Below are 20,871 nucleotides of genomic sequence, written 5' to 3'. Positions count from 1 at the left end.
GTGTCCTATTTTAAAAAGTTATTTAAAACTATTTCTTAATGATTTCAAGCAACTTGTGTGGGGTCCAACTGTCCTTAATGAAAAGGAGTGGCCGTTGAATAACAGACTGGCATTTGGAAGGAGAGAAAAGTGGGTTATAAGTGAAGGGTTATTTCTTTTCCGGGGGTGGAGTACTAAGCTGGCAAAGGCATAAATCTATTCAATTCTGAATACAAATTCATGTACCATCTGGGAGGAGAGACACAGCAGAGGCTGACATTTCCAACCCACATGGCTTCCATTCGCTGTGCAAGACAGCAGGCCAATTACTAAGAAGGCCCTCTTCTCCCTCACTTTTGGAAAAGGAAGCTATTTAAGAATTAGTATCAACAGGTAAACTTTCTTGCATCTTCATTTTAAGACAGTAAAAGCGCTAATATATGAAAAGGTTACCAGTTGTAGCAAGAAAGATCTTATTAGGAGAACCCTGTTAGTTCCTCCAATACCAATTTTTTAAAAGAAGGCAGGGAAGAATAATGAACAGTAACAGTTTGCTGTTCCTGAGGCTTTTTATATCCATCAGAGAGGAGAAACTGGAAGAACTGAAAATTAACTTCCCAAGGCAATGGGGAAAATGGAAACTTGGAATCAACTTATCAACTGCTTACATTTGTCAACCATGTGTTGGCATGTGTTAAGGCAATGTCACACCCTCTCAAACCTCCTCACACAGAACAAATTTTCACAAGAAAACAATAATGCCTTCAAACAGTACATCACAAAAGCAACTGTTAAGAAGTGGGAGAACAAGGCTTTACCTGAAATTGTATACACAGTGTTGGTTAATTAGAATTTAAAAGCTACGTGTGTGGCAAAATGTGTCCTAGTATCACATTGTTTTGGGTCCTCCTAGAATTGCTTTTTGCATTGGGTATTAAGATAGCCTGCACTGAAGGATATTCCTTACAAGAAACAGTCGTATAAAACTGAGAAACTCTTTTTTCTTTTCCTTTACTGAAATATACTTTCCTTTACTGAATGAGATTTCTTTACTGAAACATAATTCACATAACCATAAAATTCACTTGTTCAAAGTGATAGTTCAATGATTTTAAGAGTTGTGCAGCCATTACCACAATCTATGGTTAGAATATTTTCATCACCTCCTAAAACCCCATTTCCCTCCCTCATCCCTTTCCCTAACTTTACAGTCAACCACTAAAGTACTTTCCGTCTCTACAGATTTGCCTGTTCTGGACATTTCGCATAAGTGGAATCATATAATATGTGGTTTTAGTGATTGGCTTCTTTCACTTAGCATAATGTTTTCAAGGTTCATTCATGTTGAGGATTGTATCAGTACATAATTCCTTTTTATGACTGAATAGTATTCCACTGTATGAATACACCACATTTTGTTTATCCATTCATCAGGTGATAGACATTTGTGTTGTTTCCACTTATTGGCTATTACAGAGCATGTTACTATGAACATTTGTGTACAAGTTTTTGTGTGGCTATGTTTTCATTTCTCTGGGTATGTAACTAGGAGTGTAACTGCTGGGTCATATGATTAACGGTATGTTTAATCATCTAAGAAACTGCCAGATTGGTTTCCAATGTGCTGCTCCATTTTAAATCCCCACCAGCAGTGTATGAGGGTCCTACTTTCTCTCCATTCTCACCAACACTTGTTTCTATCTGCCTTTTTGATTACAACTATCCAGTGGGCTTAAAGTGGTATCTCATTGTGGTTAATGTCTAATGATGTGGAACATCTTTTCACATGCTTATTGGCCATTTGTATGTCTTCTTTGGAAAAATGTCTATTCAATTTTTTACCCATTTTAATTGGGTTATTTGCCTTTTTATTATTCAGTTACAAGAATTCTTTACAGTTTCTAGATACTAGTCTCTTATCAGATATATGCTTTGTAAATATTTTCACCCATGCTGTGGGTTGTGTTTTCACTTTCTTGATGGTTCCATTTTCAGCACAAAACTTTAAAACTTTTGATGGAGTCCAATTTATAATTGACCTGTTTTTTATCTTATGGTCTTTCCTCTTTATTTTGGCTACTAGGAAGCTTGGAGTCAAATTTGTGACTGACTACTGGCTTTCACTGGTTTGTTTTCCTTTGTGCTCCAATTTCCAAGCATATTTATTTCCCTTCACTGTGTTGGATGTATACTGTAGCTTACTCAAATCCCCCTTGGGACAAGGTGGGGTATAAATGAATGTAGGCTATAAGGCCATATAGGATGGGATATTGTTGGTTGAAGGCTCTCCAAGTAAAGTTACATGAACAATAAAAGATCTTTTTCAGCTAACGCTCCAGTTTGCCAGTGAACCTGTGGAACTGAGACTCTGATGGGAAAATGACAAATAAACTCAGTTCTTGTCAATCAATAAGAGAGAATAAGAAGCTCTACTGGCTGCAACTTTAGTTTTGTTCTTATACATTCCTGAGATTTCTATCAATTTTGGAGTACCAATAAACAATCCTATAGTGATTAAAACACTCATATTCAAATCAGGAATGAAGAGAAACTGCATATATTTGGGACTGAGAACAAAAGATAGACCAAGGATTATAAACAACAAATCTCCAAATAACACATCCATAGAATTCTCTTTGCTACTTAACTCAGATTTGCAGATTTACTCTTTCAAATCAAGGTCTAGAAAAATTTCATTCAGATTAAAACAACAACTCTGTGGATCAGCAAATTTCCAAAACTTTTCAAGAAAGGAGGTATAGGATGTTCCTTTTTTTCTTTACCCGTATTACTACCCATTAACTCTAAAATGCTTTGTCAGAGCTGCTCTCAGAATACTTCACATGACTAATAAGCAGAGCAATGACAGAAAAGTATTTTGCTTACAAGAAACTGCGCATCTGAGAGGGAAAATTCAGTCTGAAACAGTTTACTGATTCTTCCTATGAAACTACAGAACTTAAGAAAATTAATTTTATACTTCCAAGGAGAAAATGTTCACTCTTCCTTATAAATAACTAAACTCTAATATTTCAGTATTCAATTTGAAAGAGAAGGAGGAAATCAATCCTATAAAAAGAAGAGGGGGATGGGCTTCCCTGGTGGCGCAGTGGTTGAGAGGCCGCCTGCCGATGCAGGGGACACGGGTTCGTGCCCCGGTCCTGGAAGATCCCACATGCCGTGGAGCGGCTGGGCCCATGAGCCATGGCCGCTGAGCCTGTGCGTCCGGAGCCTGTGCTCTGCGATGGGAGAGGCCACAACAGTGAGAGGCCCGCGTACCGCAAAAAAAAAAAAAAGAAGAGGGGGAAAAGGGGCTGTTCCTATTAATCAATAGCCCTGGAATGTTCACAAAATGCAAAGAATTCCTATAAGAGGCAGGGTGAGAAGGAAAAGAAAAACTTAAGTAGAAGCAATTCAAAAAACAAGGGGGGCAAAAAAGCACTGAAACTCTACTTTAAGTTGTTGATGCTTCAACTCCAGTTTTCTTGCCTAGAATTAGTCATCCAATGACTTGATCTCACGTTTCTTCCCCTTGCTTGACCAGATCTGTTTATTCTGACAAATATCAACCTTATCATTCCTGGGTTCCATAAAGTCCTCTCCTTAAAGTCAACGCCCACGTAATTTTCAGAACTGACACTCTGGTTGAAGCGGTGACTGAGGCACTGTTGTAGGATATGGTTTGCAGGCAAAGAGGCAAACTCCCTTTCTGACTGAGAAACTCTAACCCCCCAAAATTAAGGTATAAAACACACAAGTGAGGCATATGATGTGCATAAATCTGAAGTGTACTCATTAATACATTTTTATATATGCATGCACTTGTGTAACTACCACCTAGGTAGTGATATAGAACATTCCCACTACTCCAGAAGTCCCCTGGGCTCCTTCTGGGTCCATATGCTCCCACCAGAGGACGTGCCATTCTGACTTCTTTTACCATTGATGAGCCTGCCAGTTCCTTTTTTGTTGTTGTTGCTTGTGTTTCTGAGAACAGAAAGCACAAATACCTATCGAGTGTTTCACTTCAGTGCCTGGGACACGGTGAAGCTCTTTTTAAAAAATAATTATTTATTTATTTTTGGCTGCGCTGGGTCTTCGTTGCGGTGCGTGGGCTTTCTCTAATTGGAGCAAGCGGGGGCTACTCTTCGTTGCAGTGCGCAAGCTTCTCATTGCGGTGGATTGTCTTGTTGCAGAGCACGGGCTCTAGGCGCGCGGGCTTCAGTAGTTGCAGCATGCGGGTTCAGCAGCTGTGGCTCGCGGGCTTAGCTGCTCCATGGCATGGGGGATCTTCCTAGACCAGGGCTCAAAACCATGTCCCCTGCATTGACAGGCAGATTTTTAACCACTGTGCCACCAGGAAGTCCCAGTTCTTTTTTTTTTTTTTGAAAACAGAAAAATAATTTATTCCAAAAGATAGCAGAAATAAATTCATCCTAAAAATATACTTTGGCATAATTCTGGTGGGACAGATCTTCCCTCTGAACGTGTTCTCCTATTGACCGCCCCACTGGAGTCTTCCTGTCTTGTAACAGCTCTTAAACACTTTGCTGATTCCCATGTAGTGAGCAGGCAGGAGCCACCTTCAAATCCACAGGTTCCAAAGAGAGAGTCATATATTTCTCAGAAGAACAGCATTTTCTATCTCAGAGCAGTGCACAGACATTTTATGGAGCCTGCAGTTTAAGCAGGTACATAATTCATCAAAGTGTAAAAAAGGTGATGGGAAAAAAAATACTGCATTGTAGAATAAGATGTTCAAATGTGCTGTGAATGTTTAAGGAAGCTGATGGCCAAAATAGGCAAGTCAACGAAGGTGGTCTAGGTATGGAGGTGATTTAACAACTCTTCATGACTAGAGATAACAGCAAACTGAACAGGTCACCAACAAGGTGATGATAACTCCCAGTTGGGACCCTCAGGGATGAACCAGGGCTCCAAGAAGCTGACGAAGTCCCAGAACACGCTCATCATGATGAGAGGCACTGTGAGGCCCATATACGCCACGGTTGCTTCCCCGCCGCCTCACTTTGATCCCACCCAGAAATGTTAGTCTGCTTGTTCTTGCACATCATATAAATCAGACAGTCTGTGCTCTTTTCGGTGTAACTTTTTTAGTTTACCATGATGTCTGTGAGATTCAACCACGTTTTGCATGTATTCATAATGTTATTTTTTATTGCTGAGTAAATTCCATTGTATAAATATAACACAATTTATCTATTCTACTATTGATGGACATTTGGTTGTTTCCCATTTTGGACTATTATGAGTAAAGCTAAGGTGAGCATTCTTATGCACGTCCTTCGGTGGACATATGCACTAATTTCTCTTCTATAGAAACCAGGCATGGGGGCTTCCCTGGTGGCGCAGTGTTAAGAATCTGTCTGCCAATGCAGGGGACATGGGCTCGAGCCCTGGTCCGGGAAGATCCCACATGCCACGGAGCAACTGGGCCTGTGAGCCACAACTACTGAGCCCGCGTGCCTAGAGCCCATGCTCCACAACAAGAGAAGCCACTGCAATGAGAAGCCCGTGCACCGGAAGGAAGAGTAGCCCCTGCTCACCGCAACTAGAGAAAGCCCGCGTGCAGCAACAAAGACCCAATGCAGCCAAAAATAAAATAAAATAAACAAAAAAAAAACAGGCATGGATTTGCTGGGTTGTAGGGTAGACATATGTTTTGCTTTATTGCCCAACAGTTTTCCAAAGTGGTTGAACCAATTTACAAACCCACTAGCAATGTATCTAGTTTTAGTTCTCCACAAACTCATCAACACTTGGTATTGTCACACTTACAAATTTTAGCCATTCTAGAGAATATGTAGTGGTATCTCACTGTGGTTTTATATCCATTTCCCAGATGGGTAACTATTTTAAGCACCTTTTCATATGCTTTTTGGCCATTTTAATACCCTCTTTTGTGAAGTGTCTGTTAAAATCTTTTGACCATTAAAAAAATTTGGTTGTTTTGTGTTTTTCTTATTGAGTTGTACTTTTTTTTTTTTTTGCCACGGGGTGCGGCATGCGGGATCTTAGCTCCCTGACCAAGGATCAAACCCATGCCCCTTGTGATGGAAGCATGGAGTCTTAACCACTGGACCACCAGGAAGTCCCTGAGTTATGGTTCTTTATAGAACTACAGACTTTATAGAACTGTAGACTCTGAATATAAGTCCTTAGTCAGACATATGTACTGCAAAAATCTTCTCCCAGTTTATGGTTTGTCTTTTTCCTTTCTTAATCATGAATTTCTGTGAATACAAATTCTTAATTTTCATGAAAGTCATTTATTCAATTTTTCTTTTAAGGTTAGTATTTTTTGTGTCATATTTAAGGACTCTTTATCTACCCCAGTGCCTAGTTTCCATACCTTCTTCTGGGAGTTTTACTGTTTTAGATTTTACATTTAAGTTATAATTCATTTTGATTTAGTTTTTGTGTATGGAGATCCATTTTCCCCCAGAGATAGATATCCAATTGCTTTAGTACCATTTATTGGAAGAAGCCCTAAGTTTCAATTTGACATTGACTGCTAGGTAACGGGAGCACACCTTCCATGAAAGGAGCATTTCTCATACTCACCTGTCTCAATAGTCTGCTTTCCTCCTGAGAGTACACCCAAAGGGAGTGTACCTGTAGGAGTCAGGCCCTTGAGAGTCAGCACACTCTCACTCTCTTCCCTGCAAAGGAAGATCAAAGCCCAGGGTTAATGCTAGGGTGTCTACCTCTCAGTACCTACAAAGATACTTGAAAGAAGTTAAGAAAAGATGTGCAGAGATGGAAGATAGCTTCTCCTTCTCCCTACCCCTTCCCTGACCCAAAGAAAGGGATGTTTTCTGTAAATATTCCAATTAACAACAATTAGCCAGGTCTTGTTTTCAATTAAAGCCATTTAATAATCAGGTGCTGTTCTAACGTTTTCCATATATTACCCCATATAATCCTCCAAAGAACCTTGTAAGGCAGATCTGCTATTATCACTCTTTTACAGACCAGGAAAATGAGGCACAAGATCACACAGCTGAGAAGATGTAGAGCCAGGATCTGAACACAGGCAATCTGGCTCCAGAAGCCACACTAAATCACTGCACTCACTGCACTGTATCTAAGCTCATACCAAATAAATGTTTGCCAGGCGTTTCTAGGCACTTTAACATGTAGGTCTGATTCAAATTGTACTCAACCCAAAGACCAACAGTTCTAATACCAAACTCCAATTCTAAAAAAACTGTTCTGAAATCAACTTCTAAATTACTCTCAAAATGCTTTTATCCCACAGTGTAATGACAGAGTTATCCTTACCGAAGAATTGAAAAGACCCGTGCCATCTTCCCAATGGCTCTGATTTTATTCTTGATGATCTCCTTTCGAACTGTAGTGCCTCCTTAGAGAATACAAAGAATAAGTGAGTTAAAGGAATATGTTAACAGGTTAGTTTTAAAAAATGCAGGATGAAGCGTCTTTCTAAGTTAAAGGAATTGTTTTTAAAAAAGAAATCAAGGCCTAAGTTTGTTTAAACAAACCAAAGTCCCAGGAAGTTGTAAGGAGCAAGAGAAAAAAAAAAAATAACCCAGAAGAGAGAAAAAAAAGGTGGTGTAAAAAATGGAGGGGCCACAGAAAAGACAGACTGAGTGGATCTATGAGGTAGGAACTTATTTGTGGTTCTGGAATGTAAAACACAGGGAAGAATGAAATACACACATATAAACAAAGACAGTTGCTACAGCAAAGATCTCTTTTGAGAATGCTGTGGGCCACCTCAGGATGCAGGGTTTGGCCTGCCAAATGGCAAGTGATGACTTGAGCAGTTGTCTTCTGCATGTAAACACAACACACAGCTAGCTCTCCTGAACTTACTGAGAGCTGCTTTCATTTTACAGTCCTCACTTACTCACAAACTGGTGAGTTATTTCCTACCATAGACAACTGTGCAGTGTAAATTATGATGATGGGTAAGGCATTTTATAAAGCAACATCAAAAAAGTTAACGTTAAGACTTTATGGCTTTTTCTCATCCAAGATTTAGGAAACAGCTCACACATGAGAAGCCAATGTCCAGGCATGCATCAGGTGACCGCATTCAAACGTCAGAAACTAAGAAATGTGGCCTCTCCTTCCTCACCCCCCAGTTCTAAATATCCTGCAGGATCATACAGCAGGGTTCAGAGAAAACATATACATTGAAACAGAAAGGGAGGATGGAGGGCCTGTCTGAAATTATTCAACTACAACTAAAAAAGTCTAATTAATAGATTGTGGTGGGACAGACAGCGAGTAGTAAGCTCATAGCACATTTTGGTCAGATACCTTTCTGATAGCTTGAAATGTAGTGATCTTCAGGGAGAAGAGACACCAAGAAACAAGGAGATGAAAATAGAAATATGGGAAGAGAAATTTAAGTTTGCATGGAAGAGAGAAAAGAAAAAATCAAAGCAAAATGCAATGAGAGAAGCAGGCTTTTATCTTTATCAGCTCAGAAGAGACATCCTTGGTATCATGATAGAATATTAAATTACAGATTTCTTGCCAGGAGTGTTTCTATTTCTTAAAAGTTTTACATTAATTCACATCTATTATTTTCCAACATGGTCTATCCCCATAGATCATGAAAATAAAATTAGACAAAGAAAAAGATACTATTTGTGGAACAAATAATGCTGAAAACAATGAATAAAAACAAAGGACAGAATGAACAGCTTACAAATCTCTTAAGAAGAGCATCATGCTTTTATATAATGGATTCAATATATTCTCATCTCTTTCTAGAGATATTACAGTTTTTCCATTTTTAAGTTTTATATTTTCTTCAGAATCTCACGTTCATTTGAGTTGTTTTTGCTGCTTTTGTTGTTGTCTCTCTTAGAGACTTTCCCGAAGAGTCCTATAATCCTTGGTGCCTGCTCATCATTAAGAATGAGGGGCTAGAAAGCTTTCAGAGTTGGTAGGTGGGCTGCTGACTTGGAGCTTTACATACACAGAATGACCGGGGGGGGTCTTTGTTAGGGAATTCTCTGTATCAGTACTGAGATTGCGTATGGTCACGTAATTCGCCTGTTTTTGGCAAAGTATCGATGCCCTCAGTTGTATCCTGGTCCAGAAATTCTTTGCTTTACGCTTTTTAGAGGTTAGCCTCCAGTCTTGGAGAAGAGGCAGCTAGGACCTCAGCTGCCTTTCAAACAGCTTTTACCTACTCATTTTAGCTCAGCCCCCATCTCCCTCTTCCCCTCAACTCAAGGTCCCCAATTCTAGCAACTGGTGTAGGCTACCAATTCCTTTGCTTTTTGAGGATTCTGTACTGGAACTCGGTATTCCCCATTACTAAACTGGTCTTTAGCTTTCTTGAGTCAGCCAAGTCAGTAATACTAATTCATTTGTTTTCCAGCTTCCAAAATCCCTACAGAAATCTCCACATCTTTGTAGGCTTATAAATTTGTAAAAATCTTTTATTGTGAAGTATGATAAACATACAGAAAAGTACACAAAACAAATGTATAACTCAATGATTTATTAAAAGCAAGTGGCCATATAACCAGTCAGGACAATAAACAGAACCCTGCCAGCACCCCAGATTCCCCACCTTGGGCCCTTCCTAATAATTAGAGTCTCCCTCTTCCCAAAGAAAATCATTCTCTTGACTTCTATTGAAATCACTTTCTTGCTCTACTTTACAGTTTTATCATTTAAGCATGTATCCACAAGTACAAGTTTTAATTTTTTTTAATTTTATATAATTGGAACAATCAAATAATGTATTTTTGTGTCTGGCTTCTTTTGCTCAGCATTATGTTTGTAAGACGCATCCATGTTTTCCCTGTTCCTGTAGTTCACTGTCATTATTGTATACAATTCCACTATATGAATATGCCACAACTTATTTATCCTTTCTTCTGTCAGTGGTCATTTGGGCTGATTCCAATTTTTGGCTATGTTGAATTCAGCTGCTGTGAATATTCCAGTGCATTTCTCTTTGCTGCACATATTTCTCTTAAGTACATTCCTATAATTAGAATGCTCAGTTATAGGGTATGTATATGTTCAATTCTGGATAACAGTTTAGCATTATCTACTGAAGTGGATGTACCAATTTACACTTCAGTATATGAGCATTCCTGTTGCTACACATTCTGGCCAACACTTGATGTTATATACTTTTAGCCAATTTGGTAGGTGTGTAGAATCATCCATTGTGGTTTTAATTTGCATTTTCATGATGACTAATGTGGTTGGATAACTTTTCATATTTTTACTGGCCATTTGGATACCCTCATTTGTGAAGTGCTCATTCAAGTCTCATCTCACTGATCTGTAGTTCTTTATATATTCTGCATGAGTCACTTTTTGGTTGTGTAGCAAACATCCTCTCCCACTCTGTAGCTTGTCTTTTCACACTCTTTTTTTAAATTTTAATTTAATTTTATTTATTTTTTTCCACCCCGCTGCATGCGGGATCTTAGTCTCCTGACCAGGGATCGAACCCATGCCCCCTGCAGTGGAAGCACAGAGTCTTAACCACTGGACTGCCAGGGAAGTCCCTTCACACTCTTTAAATAGAGTCTTTTGATAAATACAAGTTCTAATTATTATTATTATTTTTTTTTGCGGTACGCAGGCCTCTCACTGTTGTGGCCTCTCCCGTTGCGGAGCACAGGCACCAGACGCGCAGGCTCAGCGGCCATGGCTCACGGGCCCAGCCGCTCCGCGGCATGTGGCATCTTCCCGGACCGGGGCACAAACCCGTGTCCCCTGCATCTGCAGGCGGACTCTCAACCACTGTGCCACCAGGGAAGCCCCATTGGTTATTTCTGTCTTATCTTTTTTACTTCATAAGTCTTGCCATGGATTTATCAATTTTATTAGTCTCTTGAAAAGAGTACACTCTGGTTTTACTGCTCCTCTATACTATATCTTATTTATTTATTTTGGGGGGCTGCACCGCACAGCTTGTGGGATCTTAGTTCCCTGACCAGGGATCGAACCTGGGCCCTCAGCTGTGAAAGTGTGGAGTCCTAACCACTGGACCACCAGGGAATTCCCTATATTATATTTTATTTTCTGTTTTCTTATGCTGCTCTTAATTTTTTATTTCATCCCACCTCCTTTCTTTAGGTTTAATGTGCTATCCATTTTTATCCCTTAACTTCCTGAGATAGTTGTTGATTTTTCACCTTTCTTCTTTTCCAATTTATGCATTTAAGGCTATAAATTTTCCTCTATGCATGGCTTTAGATGCATCCCTCAAGTTTTGTTGTTCTATTTTTTTCTTTCAATTTATATCATTTTGTATTTAAGCACTGATTTTACAAAATGTGGTATAAAGGTGAACTAAATTTACAACTTAATTTGTTCAGGTAAATTGCCTTCAAAATACATTGCAGCTAAGATGTGTATAAAATTTTACATACATTTGGAAGAAATCACACAGAAACAGTTGCTTTTTCAACAAACTTGGCTAATTTCACATCCCTTTTGGTCAGTCCCCCACGGACATGTGAGGTGAGGGGCATATGGACCTGTTGTACACACTGAACCATTCTGGTGATGATTCATCTTCTCTGCTTGTAGGGCAACTTGAGACATAAAGCCAGATGCCTGATTACAATATTTGAAAGAGAACTCCTTGTAGATGGCACCTCTCTCACTTAATTCTGACCATCCTGCTGCTTTAAGGTCAACTTGGTTCCTCTCCTCTGCTGTCAACCAGTGAACATCTGCTGAGGTTCTGGTTCCAGCCCCAAACCCAGGCCTGCCTGGTGCACTGCCTGCCCTCAAGTTTTAATATGTACTGCTTTTTATTTTCATTCAGTTCAAAATATTTTGAAATTTTAATTGTGATACATGACCCATGGGTAATTCATTTCATTTCATTTTATTTTATTTTAATTTTTGGCTGCTCCATGTGGCATGCAGGATCTTAGTTCCCCGACCAGGGATTGAACCCGCATCCTCAGCAGTGAAAGCGTGAAGTCCTAACTACTGGGCCGCCAGGGAATTCCCCATCTTATTTTTGTTTTAGCATTTATTTCATGTAATATTAATCTATCTACAACAGCTTTTCTTTGGTTAGTATTTGGACTATATATTTATTCTCCTTTTACTTTCAAATTTTCTGTATCTTTATGTTTTAGATGTCTCATAAACCATCATAAAATGTTTTTTAAAAAATCTTACCTGACAATCTGTCTTTTATTCATTTACATTTAATGAAGTTGCTGATAAATTTATCAACATAATTTATTCTATTTGTCCTAGTGTTATAGGTACCTTCCCTCCTTTCTTGCCTTCTAGGTTATTTTTTTTATCATGTCATTTTTTCTATAACTTAAAGGGTACATACTTTTTAAAAAGTCCTCCTTTCTTTTTTTTTTTTTTTGCGGTACGCGGGCCTCTCACTGTTGTGGCTTCTCTCATTGCAGAGCACAGGCTCCGGACGCGCAGGTTCAGCGGCCATGGCTCACGGGCCCAGCCGCTCTGCAGCATGTGGGATATTCCCAGACCGGGGCACGAACCCGTGTCCCCTGCTTCAGCAGGTGGACTCTCAACCACTGCGCCACCAGGGAAGCCCAGCCCTCCTTTCTTGAAAATTACTCTTACACCATGCATCTCTTACTTATCAAAGTATAATGTTAACAGGTACTTTTCTCCTCTCCCCAGATAATATAGCGTCCTTACACACTTTAACTCTATCCCACTGCCGACTATTATGGTCATATATTTTAACTGTCTTTTAAATCCAACAAAAATTATTATTGTTTAATAAGGTCTAAATTCACTTGATTTACCCACATATTTTCTACTATTTGTACTCTTTATTTCTTCCTGACTCTCCAAGCTTCCGTCTGGTATTTTCCTTCTGTTTGAATAATATTCTTCAGAATTTCATTTAGTGTGGGTCTCCTGGTAATTCTCAGTACCTTTTTTAAAGGGAAGAATAGCTGAAAAATGCTTATTTCTTCTTCATTTTTGAAGGGTATTTCTGCTAGGTATAGAATTCTAGATGTACCAATTATTATCTTTCAGTACTTTGAATATGTCATTCCATGGTTTCCTGCTTCCATTGTTTCCATTGAGAATCTACTGTCAGTTTAATTGTTCTCTTTTGAAAGTAATCGATTTTTTTTTTTCCTGGCTGCTTTAAGATTTTTTTCTTTGTCTTTCACCTGAAGCACTTTTACTATGATGTGCTTAGATATTGTTTTCTTTGTATTCATTCTGCTTTGGTTTGGGGGACTTCCTCAATCTGTGGCTTAACTTGTCAGTTTTAGAAAAATTTCAATCCATTATCTCTTCAAATACTGGTTCTACCCCATTCTCTCTCTCTTCTCTAGGATTCCAAACACACAGGTGATACCTATTCACTGTATCCTCCATGTCTCTTATACTTTTTGGGGTATTTTATTTTTTCTCTTTGTGATTTATTCCAGGTTGTTTCTTCTGACTTATATTCTAGTTCATTTATTCTTTGTTTAGCTTTATTGAATCTGCTGTTAATTCATCTGCTGTGTTTTTTATTTTTCATTCCTAGAACTTTCTTTTTGTGCTTTATCAACTCTGCTACATCCCTTCTTATAATTCACAGTTCTCTACCAAAATTTTTAATCTAGTCTTTTATGTTCTTGAATAGTTAGCATTGTTTTATTTTTTAGAATAGTTATTTTAAAGTTTGGTCTGATAAAGCCAGTGTCTGGAGAACCTGAGGGTCTGTTTTTATTTTTTGCTCTTTCTGCTGGTTCTCATTCATTTTGTTATGTCTCCTCATATGCCTAGTTATTTTTGGTTGTGAGCCATGTATTATATTTGAAAGACAGTTTGCAGTAGTTTAAAGTTCTACATAATGCTATCTTCGTCTAAAGAGGTTTGCTTTTGCCAGATGCTTGGGACCACCTTATTTAAATTTCAGAGACTGAAATGACTTGAAGACAGGCTGTAGTCCCTTCCAGGGCATTCTATTTCCAGTTCACCCTTACTCTTACATAGATGCAACCTTTGGGGGTCCCAAACCAATGAGCAGAAGCTTATCAGCACTCAATTCATCTTTGGCAAGTCATGAACCCCAACTTTTTTTAGCTTCTATCAAGAGGGCTGGTCAACCTCTCAGCCCCCTCTTTTGATATTCATGAATGCCTTTAGGAGAAAATTGGTCCCATACGTAACCAAATGTCTTACCTCTCTGGATTTATGCCTTTCTCCAGATCTCTACTTGGTAATTCTTTATTACTTTCTTAGTTTTCTGAATGCCTTTGAAGCAACTTTTTAAAATATTTTGTCTACCTTTTCTAGTTGTCTTAAGAGTCAGGATTGCTTTAAACTATCTGTCTGGCATTACTAAAGTGAAAATCCTTAGTTTATATCACTTAGATAAAACCAAAATTGTACTGTAGTTTTAGTGTGGTTTCAGGAAGGAATGGAATTAGAAGTGTGTTCAATTCACCAGCGTAACCTAAAGGTTATTCTTCATTTCCTTTCAGAAAAAAAGTTTTAAAATCCTGTATCAGTTTATACCCACATACCTTGTAATAAATGGGAATAAGAGGATTCTATCCATTTACTTTTGTACTTAACATCTAATACACTTTCCATATCAGCACCAACAGCTCTACTCCATTCTTTTATTTTTTTAATAGTTGTACTTCATACCACAAATATTTACCTACCATGCTCATTGCACTATACTTGGCTTTAAGGTGATAATGGTAAGCAAGAACAAATTTTGTCCCAGCACTCAGGGAATTTACTGTTGAGTGACTTAACAGTATAAAGTCACTTATTAAATACATTAATATATTAATCTTGTAACAGTATAAATAAATGTAAAATCGCAACTCTATCAAATGCTAAGAAGTTAGCACCATTGATATGAGAGCATGACAGGGGTGTTGGATCTAGTCAGGGAGATCAGAAATATCTTCCATGACGAAGTAACAATAAGCTGAATAGGAACTAACTAGAAGAGAAGGGGAGAAGAAAGGAGGCTTACAGAAGAGAAATAATATTCCATGTGGAGAATCTATCATATGGATATATCGTGATTGATTTACCCAGCTCTCCACTGAGGGATATTTAGATTGTTTGACTCTTTTGCTACTACAGATGATACTTCAATAAATATATCCATATGTAACTTTGGGCATAATTTAGTAAGCATGTCCTTATGATAATCAAGGATACATACACACAATAGAGTTAATACATACAATAGAGTTCACAATAATTTCCATTTCCACTTAGATTTAAATATAAAATTTACTAGATGTATTTCTTACATATTTCATCCTTTCCTAACTTAAATTCTTTGTTTTAATTTTCACTTGGCTGCACTATTTTCTCAAGACCTGGTTCCCTGCAGTGATCTCCTATCCCATTCATAAAGGTAAACACAAGCTATGCTCCATCTGCTCTGCACCTTCAATGTGGAATCTGAAGCATAAGTATGTATAGGACTCTCATCTATATTCTCAAAGTAAGCTAGGCTTTCTCCACTATGTACATAGCTCATCCTAACAGCTGAGTGAATCACCTTAGCATAAGCTTGGGGAGAATGAGACGGTCAGAGGTTTGTGCTAAGGTGCTACCATCTCTCCAGAATCTTCTGCATTCTCAGATAAGTTAGGATCTATCTTTAAAATCAAACCTCCTGAAACATATTAGGGAAAAAATACTTGGCTATGTATACAACAAAATGTAACTATATAAATATCGCTCACAGGCCAATAAGAAGAAAAACAAACAAACATGCACATAACGGTAGAAAAGTGGGCAAAATAAATGAATTGACAACTCATAAAAAGAAATAAGGGTGGTCAATAAATACAAGAAAAAAACTTCATTAGTCATCATAAAAATAAATATTTAAGTTAAAAAAAACAGCAGACTACAAAAATTAAAATAAATAGTATTGGAGAGAACACTGTGAACTATGTATCACATACACAAAATGTAAACTGTTATAGCTTTTCTAGGTCATCTGTATCCAATTTAAAACTGTTAAGTACTAATTGACACCAATTTTCAATTTCTAGAAATTTATCCTATGGAAATAATCAAGAAAGTGTTAATTTTCATTTCCTAGTATTGTTCTCCTTTCTTTCATACCACATATCAATATTTGACTCATATGCATTGTTTGTTTGTTTTCCCACCACCAGAATATAAGCTTTTTGAGACCTTAGGACCTATACAATTGCTGGCACATATAAGGCGTATAAAAAACATTGGTTGTTGAACAGAACAGGTAAAGATTTATCTATAAAAATTTTCAAAACTGTGGGGTTTTAAAAGAAAATTTGGAACAAATCTAATATCCAACAGCAGGGGATTGGATAAAACAAAGAATGACTGACATGGATAACTATGTAACCATTAAAAAGTAGTCTACAAAAAACCCAGGAAATGTTTGTGAAACTATCACATGACTTCATTTTTGTTTAAAAGAAAAAAGAGGAAAAAAAGACACTAATACAGTATTTATATCAAGATGTTAACAGTGGATATCTATGAGATGGTAGGATTATGGGTGACTTTTTTTTCTTATTTATGGTTTCCTGTATTTTTCAAATTTCATTTTTTCTACAATGAGCAGAATTCTTTTTTTAATTAGACAAAGAAAATTATTCACAACAAACTAAAACCAAAACCAAAACTTCTTCGTTTCTGATTCAAAGGAGGAAAAGGCAAGTTTACCTTCAATTTCATCATCGGAAATCAATTCATCATCAGAGCATATGTTGAGAATGTTAACCAGCATCTCTGTGACTAGATGATAAGACAAAATAACCCAAAATTTATATAATTAATAAGGTACTTTCTCTAAAATGATGTGGATATATAAACATACATGTTAAATAAACATAGATAAAAATGATTTGTCATTTTGCTATTCAGAGTAGCTGTAAGGAACAGCATTAAATGCAGATCTTCAAGTTTATATAGATTTGGGGGAGATTATTTGCTCCAGTTAAAGTACGGAGTCTTTGAAGATTCCATTGCATAACTACTACTTGATCTCGTTAGACTGCTGCCAGAGACTTTTCTTCACTGATATACATATGAAAGGATTTCCTCACATTTTACAAAGAAGTTAAGCCACCAGGCCTATGTACAACAGGCTTATATATTTGCATAGCTTATTTGTATAGGTGCACAAATAAAATTCCAAGAAAAATAATTCCTATTTAAATCTCTTTATCACTGCAGAAATCACTGAAGGAATGGTTATTTTATTGTTACTTATGTTATTTTAACATCTTGATTATAGGACAACAGCTATTTTAAATTGATATTTAGAATAAGAAAAGCATAATCAACTAGAATTACAATTTAAAAACCAATTAAGCGCCACTTAAACATCTTTGTAGAGAACAATGAAAATAGAAAACATTTCTGATAACTTTAAGAAAAACATTTCTGAACCATCAGGGAACTCATGCAAATATAAGGGTGCTCAGTCACTAGTTAGGACAATTGATGGTCCAGATGCTTTAGTTCTCTTACCTTTTTCCCCAACAAAAGGCAAAGACCACGTGAAAACATCCATAAAGTTTGGAAGCCAGTATGGGTGTGGAGAACAGTTAAACTGCCTGATATTCATGACATTGTTTTCATATTTTAACACAGCAGCTAAAAAGGAAAAAGGAGGAAAGTCTGGCACAGAGGAAAATGACATGGCAACTGGTACACTTTGTACAGCTGTGTACCTGTTACACAGAATTCAAGAACTTACTTTCCATTTATAAATTCAAGACAGATGGAAAATCTTAAAGCATGTCACATAGTTCATTCTTTTAAGAATTATTCCAAGAAACAAAGTTACCTGAAGAGCTCTTATATATAATAAAAGTACAAAAGAAACTAAACTCTGAAACTTCAAAGGGTCTTGCACAGTAACTATCTATAGAAATCTCAGATTCCACATGAGAAAAATTTCATCATAATTTCCCTTTATAGGCCAAGTGGTTACAATTACAACTTTCCTCTGAGGGCAAACATTTCTCATTAAATGAACACAGCCTGTTTTCCTAGTCATTAGCCAGAGCCAAAGATTTTATAAACTTTTTAGTTTATAACATAGCAGTTATTAATTCATAGTGGGGGATACAGATAGATGGTAAACTTGGAGCAATTTAATAAGGTTCAAAGTAGATTAAATCATCTCTGCATACAGTATGTGAAGAAAAAAATGCCCGTCTCTCCTATACACAGTTAGTATATTGCTCACACTCTATAAATGTTTAATATTAACCAGTTCATATATATATTTTGGTACCAAACTGATTTTCTTTATATTTAAAACTTTTTAAAATCCAATCCCTTAGTTTTCATCACCAGAATGCAATGTGGTTTGCATTACTCTTAATTATTCTTACTATGATCATAAATAGAATAGGGTATAATAGTTCTCTAGAAATGACAGTTATAGGTCATCTCCTGATTCCTGTCTCTTTGCTTATTGCAGGATAGCCTAGTATTCTCAAAATTAAAGTCACTGGATGTTTAAAATGTACACCATAGATTATAAAGAAAATATATGAAAATAGGATTTTCAGCTTTTAAGAAGCTTCTAATACTGGTTACAATGTACATGTCCCATTATTTTCAAGTATATGTATTTTACTTAGGTTAGATGAATATGTAAATATTCAACAACTCCCTCAATCTACACAAGAAAAAGAGGTGGGAGGTGGACACAAAATAGAAATAGAGATGTTTAAAAATCATGACTTAAAGGTCTTTCATTTAACCAGTGGAACTAAGAAATGCCTGTTGGTACCAATAAGTCTAAAGAATATACAAGAAAGAAAAACAACAGTAAAAGAAAGAGAAGAAGGAAAGGGGGATAGAGTTGCTTTCTTCAAGAAAAGAGATACTTGTGCGGTGAATAACTGAGTACCACCAGAGATTATTTTAGATGCCACATGCCCCCCTTCCCCCGGCCAAAGGTTAAGAAACAACCAAGGAAAATAAGATTGTTTCAAGGTAAAGTATGTTACCAATTATGTCAAAGCCAACAAAAAACTCAGAATCCACTGTGACTTTAACAGTTTACTAAAGGAATAATCAAGAACAAGACCAGATTAGAATATGGCAAAGAATGAACTGGCAGTTAGTAAGCTAGTAAAGTGATTGCTGATTTAGATGACATGTTTCAGATTAGCACACTGATAAATCCACTGAGCAATCAATAGACACTTTTTTTTTTTTTTTTGGCCAACGCTGTGCAGCTTGCAGGATCTTGGTTCTCCGACCAGGGACTGAACCCGGGCCCCTGGCAGTGAAAGTGCCAAGTCCTAACCACTGGACTGCCAGGGAATTCCCTCAATAGACACTTTTAATAGTAAGGTTAATAAAGGAAGTAAGAAGGGAAAATCTTCATCATAGATAAGAGGACTAGGGACACTGTCCTTGAGGAAGTTTGACAACATAAGTGGCACATACTATTCATAAGGGAGGAAACGAGAACAAAAACTAAGTCTCTAATGTATTGGAAATATTAGGAAAAAGGAAATAAGAAAGAATGGAGTTAGGGAGAAGCAGAGTATTATAGGATAGCTAAGACTCAGGAAAGATTGACGAGTAGCAAAAAGAAAATATAAGACTGGAAGAGAATTTAAGTCAAAGAAATGTCTTTTTAAAATGGACAGCAAGTCACTAAGGACATTCAGAGATAACTGTTCCAAAACAGATTGAAATGAGATGTGCCATTTCATAGTCTACTCTGAAATAGAGGAAGTAGTAAATATATTGTGGGCCTCTTTTAAACTTCTCTCCCAAACTGCATATACAAGATATGACTATAAAGTAATGAGACTTAAGAAACCACCAACGACAAACACACCAGACCTTATATATCAGATGAGTGTGGTCCTTTGCTGTAATCACACCAGGCACAATAACAGTAGAATGTTATAATAGTAGAGCAATTTATAGTTTGACCAATGTTTTTAATATTCATTTTGACTATTCCAACTTATCTCCAACAAGCCTATATCACAGTTATTTTAAGGACAAACTGAGGCTCAGAGAAGTTAAGTATCTCATTAACTGTGAATTTAAAAGTGAAGCAGGACTAGACTAGGATTTCTGACTCCTAGCTCAGTGCTCTTATCAATATACCTTGCTGCCTTACCGTATATTTAATCCAAAGATGCTGCCATCACTCAAAACGTTTCTGGAACTCCTCTTTTGGAATTGCCTCCAGAGCCATTTTATAAGCAACACAAGAAAAACCAGTCTCATTACCTTATAATCATACCTTGTTCCTGACCCCAAATGGTATCGTCTAGCTTGATCACTCACCTTATTCATCAGTCTTGACTCCGAATGACTTTTGGCTGTTCCAAAAATCAAATCCACCCTCAAAGGACGAAGATTTCCCATCATTGAGGATAATCAAAAGAATGTGTCGCAGACTCTGAAGGCAATGCCAAAAGAGGAGTTCCAAAAATGTTTGAACAATGGGCAGCATTGTTGGAATAAGTGTATAACCTCCCAAGGTAACTACCTTGAAGGGACAATACTCACTTGGATATATTTGTTCTGGCATGTTTGTTTAAAAGTTCTATTATTTTATAGTCATACAGCAAAATAGTTACAGAGGCATGTTACAGAGGAGGTTTTTAAGTAGACCACTGCCCTGATACAAAACTTATGAACTAGGAATCATAAATGTTAAATTTAAAAAAATGACTAAAATAGACTAAAAGTCTTAGAAGTAGAATTTCTGGATCAAAAGGCATGTTATATCCAATTATCTTTTTTATATGGGAAACTGAGGTTAAGAAAGATTATATGACTTACCTAAAGTCACACTATTAGTTTCTGGCAGGGCTTGGACTAAAATGAAGATTTTTCTGACTTTTTGTAGAGTATTCATTCTAACAGTATTATTTCTTAATA

At 37.0% G+C, this 20,871-nt stretch overlaps 1 protein-coding gene across 4 annotated transcripts in view; it reads right to left on the bottom strand.

Annotated features, from left to right (window-relative positions):
• The window catches only part of PPP3CC (protein phosphatase 3 catalytic subunit gamma), a 91,537-nt gene that overhangs the window by 2,105 nt on the left and 68,561 nt on the right, over positions 1-20,871 (bottom strand). For 2 of the 4 annotated variants that reach the window (XM_082656230.1, XM_082656232.1), the window contains exons 9-13: positions 17,470-17,595; positions 16,660-16,731; positions 8,290-8,316; positions 7,285-7,366; positions 6,565-6,662 (exon numbers count right to left, since the gene is read on the bottom strand). In XM_082656230.1, the coding sequence (XP_082512356.1) occupies positions 6,565-6,662; positions 7,285-7,366; positions 8,290-8,316; positions 16,660-16,731; positions 17,470-17,595 (405 nt within the window). The remainder of the gene's footprint in view (positions 1-6,564; positions 6,663-7,284; positions 7,367-8,289; positions 8,317-16,659; positions 16,732-17,469; positions 17,596-20,871) is intronic. The other 2 variants (XM_082656231.1, XM_082656233.1) reach the window with 1 other exon arrangement.

This window comes from Grampus griseus, assembly GCF_964374135.1.
Source record: "Grampus griseus genome assembly, chromosome: 6".
Classification (NCBI taxonomy): domain Eukaryota; kingdom Metazoa; phylum Chordata; class Mammalia; order Artiodactyla; family Delphinidae; genus Grampus; species Grampus griseus.
The sequence above is the reverse complement of the archived record's forward strand: the minus strand, read 5'-3'. Positions and strand labels throughout refer to the sequence as shown.